The sequence below is a fragment of the Nematolebias whitei genome, chromosome 15 (assembly GCF_014905685.2).
Source record: "Nematolebias whitei isolate Nwh7 chromosome 15, NemWhi1, whole genome shotgun sequence".
In the NCBI taxonomy this organism is placed as follows: Eukaryota; Metazoa; Chordata; class Actinopteri; order Cyprinodontiformes; family Rivulidae; genus Nematolebias; species Nematolebias whitei.
The window spans coordinates 22,927,792-22,936,092 of NC_056512.1; the positions used below are offsets into that span (position 1 = coordinate 22,927,792).

The 8,301-nt window shown below is 40.1% G+C and overlaps 1 protein-coding gene across 1 annotated transcript in view; it reads left to right on the forward strand.

The window, feature by feature from the left end:
* Positions 1-8,301, forward strand: part of LOC119421549 (RNA binding protein fox-1 homolog 2) — a 66,932-nt gene that overhangs the window by 37,942 nt on the left and 20,689 nt on the right. The window contains exons 3-6 of the mRNA XM_037688893.1: positions 1,960-2,154; positions 4,231-4,404; positions 4,834-4,887; positions 5,309-5,401. Coding sequence (XP_037544821.1) covers positions 1,960-2,154; positions 4,231-4,404; positions 4,834-4,887; positions 5,309-5,401 — 516 coding nt within the window. The remainder of the gene's footprint in view (positions 1-1,959; positions 2,155-4,230; positions 4,405-4,833; positions 4,888-5,308; positions 5,402-8,301) is intronic.

Consider the following 8,301-nt stretch of genomic DNA (forward strand, 5'->3'; position numbering starts at 1 on the left):
TTTGCATAGTTGTAGGAGAAACACTGGTGTATATATATGTATATATGTACTTTTAGTTTTTTTAAGATCCTTTTATTATTACAACAAAAAGAAACAAGACAGTAGTTGAGAGAGTAAACAACTATCAGCTCTTGCATTTTTTAATTGTGTTCAATGTCCATTCAACCTCACCACAATAAGACCTGCAGCATGTGACTTTTCCATCTTGTCTCTGGATTGGACAGACGTCTCTCATTTCTCCCGTTTGTCAAGCTCAGACCCCAGAAGCTATCTGAGCTGCAGATTGGCCTTTTAGGCTCAGCTGCCTGTTCGCAGTGAACGCACCCATCACTGCAGAAGAACAGTAAGCTGTCGGGCTATAGGATTAAAGCAAGGAAGAGAGCCCATTTGTGTTGCTGCATCTGAGTTACTCCGTCTAATTAAAAAGACTGTCTGGAGACAGAGTGTCTCTGGGCGTCTCCCTGCCCACCTACAGCTTACAGCTAACCAGTAGTTAAAGGCTACATGTTAGATGTGAGGTTAGATTTAAAGTTTTATATGTTACCTTGTATGTAGTAAGTAATCTTGTTTCTATAATCAGCATTGTAAAATAAATTTTAATGTGTAAATGTCTATAATCCATTGAATGTTATTTTGCATTTGTTTCACTTAGGGACTTTATGGTTTATTTTTAGAAAATGAAGCAGGATATTAATCAGCATTGTGTAGTTCAGCCATTTTGAGGTGGGTGGTGGATTAAAAAGTCATAAATATCTTACCTGTTGTAGATAGCTCTTTAAACAAGCTCACGTTGGAGAAATATTTACATTTGTCAAGACTGATGAGCTAATATCTAGTTCAAGTGGGGCTAAGACCTGCTGCCATTTTAAAACAACTCCCATCATCTCCCATCCCAGCTTTTCTACAGACACCCACTCTAAAATGTCTGAACCTTCCCTTTAGTACTGTAGTGCTACATGCTGAAAGTCATCTTACATTTGGTAAAGACTGTTGTTTTGTGATTTTGGATGTCGGTTCTTCTGGCTTGGTTGATTCAAAAGCAACGGAGGCTGCTGTGAAGCCAAGATGCTTCTGCTACAACGAACAGGGAGGTGGAGAGAAAAGCAGGCAGGGACCCCGCACTCACGAGGCAGCGCTGGCAACTGTCTCCAGCTACATTTTAACGTAGCTAATTTTATCTCAACCGTTACGCAACGGAGCATCGAGCTGGATTGATAAAAGCAGCGTTGTCTCATTTTCGCCTTCATTTCTCACTTCCTCCCCCTCCATCGTCTTTTTAGTTCTTTAACTTTGTTTTTTTGGTGGGGAGGGGGTGGTTTTTGAACCCAGCTCAAGATGCCCTTGAGTGTGCAACGCGATTGAGGCAAGCAATAATGCAGCGTCACCGTACACACACACACACACAGAGTGAAAGCTGTTTGTGCTGGAACGTTGGTTCTATTATTAAAAAATGTGTAGCTGAACCAGCTGCAGGTATAGATGTAACACTGCAAACAAAAAGGACCTGAGGAAAAATAGTAGCCCCCTACTCATGCACGTTTAACCCAAAGTGTTGTCACATTTAAAAAAAACAGCCTCCAAATGCAAAGAATAAATGTTCACAATACAAACGTGTCCCAGTTAACACGTCATTCATTCCAAAAGCACCTTTGTATCTCCAACTGTATCAAATTTGGTGGCTTTTAATAATAGATGTGTTTGGTGTAAATATTTCATAGTCGACTGACTGAAAACACATGCCTGTCAGAGAGGTGGAGGTTGAACGGGGTGGGGTGGGGTGGGGTGGGGGGGATCATACACGGGGAGTAGGAGCGAGTGAGAGTGAAATTTGAGATGAAGAATTTTAAACCTGTCTTTCTACTCCATTATGTTGCTCCTGCTGCTGCGAAAGGTTTCCACAGACTATAAGTTCATTTGCCTCCTCCTCTCCCCCCTCCTCTTTTGCCCCCCACCCCACAGGGCTCTCAGGACTCGACCGGAGGACAGGAGGGTCTGGTCGCCCCGCCTTTTGCAACCTTCCCCCCTCCACCTCCTCCTCAGAATGGGCTCCCGGGAACAGAGTTTGTTCCGGGGCCCATGTTTGGCAGTGGGGGCCAAGGTACAGCAGAGGTAGGGGTTGGTACTAACGGAGCCACCACCACAACCAGTAACAATGTAAGCACTCTGCATTCACAGAGACGTGTTCAAGATGATGTTTGAGCATACTGGTTTATTTTTTGAATGTACTTTCTGTCTAAGATCATTTTTACGACATTAATAAATTGTAAAATTTAACGATACTTTAAGAAAACTTCCTTCTGATGTTTATTTATCTAAAGGAGTATTCTTCAAATGTACTGTATATACTGTATATATTTTATTGGTTGGTAATGGGTTAGTCAAACATTTTTTGTGTTTTGAAAAGTAGCAGAGTTACTAAAGTATCCCTACAAGCTTTTGTTTGTTAGTCTGTCATTTTGGTCATAATGTTCAATTTTCTGCTTCTCCTGCAGCTTTACAAAAACTCAAACAAACAAAACATAGAGAGCTCGACTGGGAAGAATGTGCCACAACTTTTAGTGCAGAGGATATTAGCAAAAGTAAACAAAATTAAAACTGCAGTTTTTGTTCTCATACACCTGAATGGGGTTTTAGTGGAACGTGTAAAAGAAACGGCTCTCTTGGGCTCTACAGCTCAGTATTACTTCAGTATAAACACTGTTCAGAGTTAAAGTGGGTGACAGAAAGTTGGGCTTTACATGACTGAGCAAACATTTTAATCTCTTAACGTTTTTACAAAGTGACGATTTAGTTTCTAAGATTTGTAGAGATTTTACTACAAAATGTGAAACTGAGTGAGGTCACACACTTTAGATTTTGAGCTGTTAAATAAAACAAAATTACAAACTTTTCTTATTAAGACAAACTTTACACTTCTTCTGCAGTTTTTGCATTAGTGGAGGCATTTTTTCCTACTTTGACCCGGTGTGTGTTTTCCTACGTTAGAGTCATGATTTTTCACTTAAATCCGCTCAGAGTGCAGAGTTTGCACATCCAAACTCTGACTTCTATTGTTTTTCTTTAGACTTGAAGTGGAATTTTTTATGTTTCACTTGTCATGTCGCCTTCATAAAACACCGTAGACGAACATTAACATCTGATGGATGACCTGATGCTGATAATTTTTGCACAGGAACTCTTTATTTGGAGCTTCTTTCCACTCTTTGTTGCTGGATGCCTATCTTATTAAGTGTGCTGTCAGGGAGTGAGAGACAAGTGTGTAGTTACCATGGCGACCCTAATGAGCCACTGGCTGCAGCTTTATTTTTCTCATCTTGGCTTTCTTCACACTTGTTATACAGTTTATACCCAACACGCAAACATTTTGTCACATTAGGTTATCACAAAAGTAAATCCTAAATTACTGTAGGGTTTTTAGAAGAAAGTTGATGTATGTTGAGTTTTAAGTAGCTGCCTTAGCACGCTTTTAAAAATTGCCAAGATTTTTATTTATTTATCCACTAACATTGATATCAGGTCCACAGTTTGTAGTCAGATGTCAACTTATTTATCATGATTTGTGTTTCTGCTTTACGTTGACTTTCACTATTATTTTATTTTTATGACCAGTCTGCAAATCTGATGACGGCAGCTCATCAGCTGGAGCCAAGTGTTACCCATTGATAATTTTTACAAATGTTAGAACGATAACAGCTGATGAAATAAAGCGACAGGGAGGAAATGCATGATGTCAGCATGATATTTTAGAACATATGAACATGCTGACACAAACAAATAGTTTCAAGCTCTGCATTTTTGGCTCATGAAGCTGCTATTGCGGCCGAGCATTATAAAATTTAAACCTTGTCAAAAAGTGGGCTGTCTAAAGATAAAAGGGATACAAGTACTGTATTTTAGTCTGCTGTCAAGTTATCGACTTTTCCTGTGCTCCGTACCTAAGAACTGTTACTCGCAGGAATATTTTTATTAGATTAAGCTCTGCGGAAACAACTCATATGTTCATGAATGCATGTCGTAGAAAAAGATCTAAAGTTTGACTTCAGTGTACTGATTAAATGTTGCTAACAAAACAAATGGAACATTCCTGATGGTTTAAATTCATCATCATGAACTCTTTTACACAATTTCAAAAACATAAAAATGTGATTGAAGGTGAAGCAGACAAACTATTTCCATTAAAATATGAACATTTGTTCTTCTTTTTATCACCCCGCTCCAAAACAATCGCAGTTAAAGGCAGAGGAGACGTCTCAGGGTGAGTTGGGTGCACAGTGTGGTGCAGGAGGTGCAGTAGCAGGAAGCTCTGCAGGAGACCCCACAGAGGCCAAAGGGACACCCAAACGCCTCCACGTCTCCAACATCCCATTTCGCTTTCGGGACCCAGACCTCAGGCAGATGTTCGGGGTAAGAATCTCAGAACATGGCGGGGCCATTTTAAGCACATCAATAAATTTGTCACTGCTGAAGGTTCGCCAATCTGTTGGGGTGTAAAGACTGACAAAAGAGTAAAAAACACACTTGTGTGTGTTGTTCTTTATGCTGTCAGGGACAGTTTTTATGTATGTCAGTGTGTTAATGTAATAGACAATGTAGGAGGAAACCAATAGGACAGGGCAGAGTTCAAGTCAAGAAAGGGTAAAACAAACAAACAAACAACAAAAAGAATCAATGCTGGTGTTGGTCTTTGGTGTAATAGTGCCCCCTAGTGGACATTAGCTGCAATCTTCTTAGTTCCAGACTAGCTTCAGAACAAAATATAAGATTTAAACATGTAAATTACTCCCTTATGTGCATCTATGTTCTCTAATTTATTTGCTTTAATGTTTTTTGCAGCAATTTGGGAAGATTCTGGATGTAGAGATTATTTTCAATGAGAGGGGTTCAAAGGTAGGTGGACATGTGCACCTTGCTGTAATGAAAGTTAAATGGTAGACTGCACTTATATAGCTCTTTTCTGTCGTATCAAGATACTCAAAGCTCTTTACAACACAACCTGTGCCCTCATTTACCCATTCATGCAGCACTCTACTAGATCTCTGCAAAGAGTAATCAGTGCTTTATCACATTCATACATCGATGGGACACACATCAGAGGCAGTGAGGGGTTCAGTGTCTTGCCCAGGGACACTTCAGCTTGTGACTGCTGGTGGAATCAAACCCCCAACTCTTGCACTGGAGGACGACTGCTCTAACCACTCAGCCACCCCAACTCTAAAAAGCACTGATAACTAATAGATTATTTTCTACCACCATCCAGTCCTTGATGACGTGGCCCTGAGTCTCCATCCTTCTCTGCTGTGTTCCACAGGGTTTTGGCTTTGTGACATTTGAAAACAGCGCAGACGCAGAGAAAGCCAGGGAAAAGCTCCACGGCACGCTGGTGGAAGGTCGGAAGATTGAGGTAATTTTCCATTCTCCCTTTCTCTCCCTCCTTCTCTCGCCTTTCTTCTCCTTTCTGTCTTCTCTCTGTTCTCTCATCAACTCTGCCTGATCACCGACTGCTAACTAGATCCATCCCATCCTCCCTTATGTGATATGCTCTGATGCAGCCCACTAGTATCCCACTCCCCAGTCCTCTGCAAAATGTTCCTTGTCTTATTTTCTTTAATCCAGCGAGCCTTCTTTTTTTTATGGTTTTTGTTTGTGGTGGGAATGATTTGAGGGTGGTGCAAAAACACAAAAATTAAAGCATGCTTGTTACTTATCATCTGCAGCATTATTTTTCATATTAACCTGTTGCCTCCTCAGTTTCTTTATTTTTTTTTTCCAACGATGCACAATGTGTAGCCACGCTGATTTTATAACTTTCTCGTGCAACAGTTGGAATGATGTTTGTGTAGCTGGCACTGGAGGGCATGAGGGGAGCCCTGTGAAAGGATGATGCATGGCTGAATGCTGCCAGACGCCCCTTATTTTCTTCTTTAGTGTGTGGGAATTTCTTTGTGCTCCCCCTCTCCCGGTGCTGTGGTTGTGTCAGCTGGTGGCTCCTGGTGCCACAGCAGCATGCGGGGGATTCACAGCGGTACTGATGCATGTTCACTTTATGGAATCTGGATTCTTTCCAGTGAGCCTTTGAGTTTTTATGTTTGTATTTATGCTTTGAGGTTGTTTATTTTGATTTAAAGTACATGTTGTTTAATTGAAGCATGTGTTGAGTGTTTGAAAGTGGATTTTTATGTTAATTTTTTTTGGGGGGGGGGTGTTGAGCCAATTGTTCATATTCGATCACTTGACTGAAGCCACTGTAAGCCAGGACTTGTGCATGGGCTTTCTCTAGTGGTTTCTTTTTGTTGTGGGTGTCTGGGTCTAAGCGAGTCAGTTCCTGCATGATGAATGAGGCTGGATTCTTTTTAGTTCTTTTACTCTCACTTCTGCCTCGGTGTGGTTGAGAATGAGAGACAGACACCTGCATCCACTGTTACACCGTATCTCCCTACATCACCTTCACGTTCAGTCAGTCAGCAAGCTCAGTGGGTACTGATGCAGCCAGCTGTACCCTGCATCAGTGCCACCCATTCATTCAGTCAACTGTTTGCCCCTGGTATTGCTTTAACGCAGCTCCGTTTTCTCAAGTTGTGCATGATATCAGTCACTTTTTCTCAAAGCAGTGAGAGGTTTGTCTTTGTTTTCAGTTGTCATGTTGCATGTGTCGTGCTCCAGTAGTGGTGATGGTCTGCAGTGAGTCGAGCGTCAGCAGCATGATGGTCGAGCAGCAGGAGTCTGTGGAGTGTCTCTCTCTTTCTATTGTTTATGGTGCATGAGCTTGAAGAGACATAAGGCTGGCGCGGGACAAACTTTGTGTTTATACATTCTTTCAACCAAGGGAAGAACGCTGGATGTTTTCTATTTGGAGCTCATCTTGCAGATGTGACTTCATTTTCAGATTTCAGAGTTTGTTGAAGTGTGTCGTGTTCATTACAATTCAGAAGCTCTGAAATACAGGCTCACTCTTTAAATGAATTTTTAGCCACTGCTGAGTACGACTCTGCAGTTTATTACCATCCACTGGCATGGGTTTAGCTATTGAATCCTTGGTGTGCATGGTTTATTTAAAAATGTGGATATTTGCTGTCTAACAAAGACTGAAATACAAACAGGTTGTCTCTGTTTTGGCATGCTTTTATGACTGTGTTGTTGGATTATTTTTGGTGATGGCACATAACTTTTAGTTTCCTTTTGTAGTGAGCATGAAACCAATAGTTCCTGAGTGCTTTATGGTCCTGAAAGAGGCTTAATGACATTATTCTTTATTAAAATATATATCATTTAAAAGAATGATGAAGGTAAATTGAGTACTGATGATTTTTTTTGTTTCCTTTGGTGCATGACAGTGGAAGTTGCCTAGTTGTTATTTTGTACTAAGTAGTTGCTTTATAGTGTGTGCATGTGTTGTAGCTTAAATAAACAATAAATTAAAAAGAGACTTGTTGTGTCTAAAGTTACACTGTACTTTTCTTTGTCTGGGATAAAACTCTGCGCTATGAAGAAGTCAGTTTCCTGTACACTGCCAATGTTTCCATGTAAGTGGCCCAACTACAGTTCACTTTGTCTCCTACCTGCTTTTCTCTCATCCCATCTCACCATTATTTACTCTATATATAGAGTCCTGCAGGCCTATATATATATATATATATATATGTGTGTGACAGTGTGTCTTAGTATGCACAAATATACACAGTTCATACATCTTCACCCTTTATCCACGACTGTCTTTGTTACTGTGTGTATGCCTGATATACGCCATTTCTTACTTATCATACTGTAGCATCTGTCTGCTAAAAACAGTAACACTTTAGTCTTTGTTGACATTTTTATTTTTTCAAGAAAGAAAGACATATGTTATTGTCAAATATTTTGTTACACAAAGAGCATTACCGGGTATCTCTGTTAGGGATGCATCTGTTCCAGATTTTCTAGTCCGGTTCTGTTTTTCCAATTTTTGTATAACTTTGGCCTGCCAATTCCATCTTAGTTCTTGAAGCTAAGATCAGGTAATAGTAATAGGATAGGTAAGCCACATAAAAGCTCCATAACCTTAATTATTTATCTTTTTCATTCAACCTTTATTTATACAGGTTAGTCTCATTGAGCCTCGAGGACTCATTTACAAGAGAGACCTGTTTTTAACAAAGAACACAGATGAGGTACAGACAACAATAGACAATCATATAAAATCATATAAAATGCAAAATAAATAAAAGAAATTATATAAAAACAAAACAAGAACAGATACATTATAAAGCGATGCAAAATTCTAACAACAGGAACATGTCTGTGACGTTGGTTTTTGCAGGGAACATA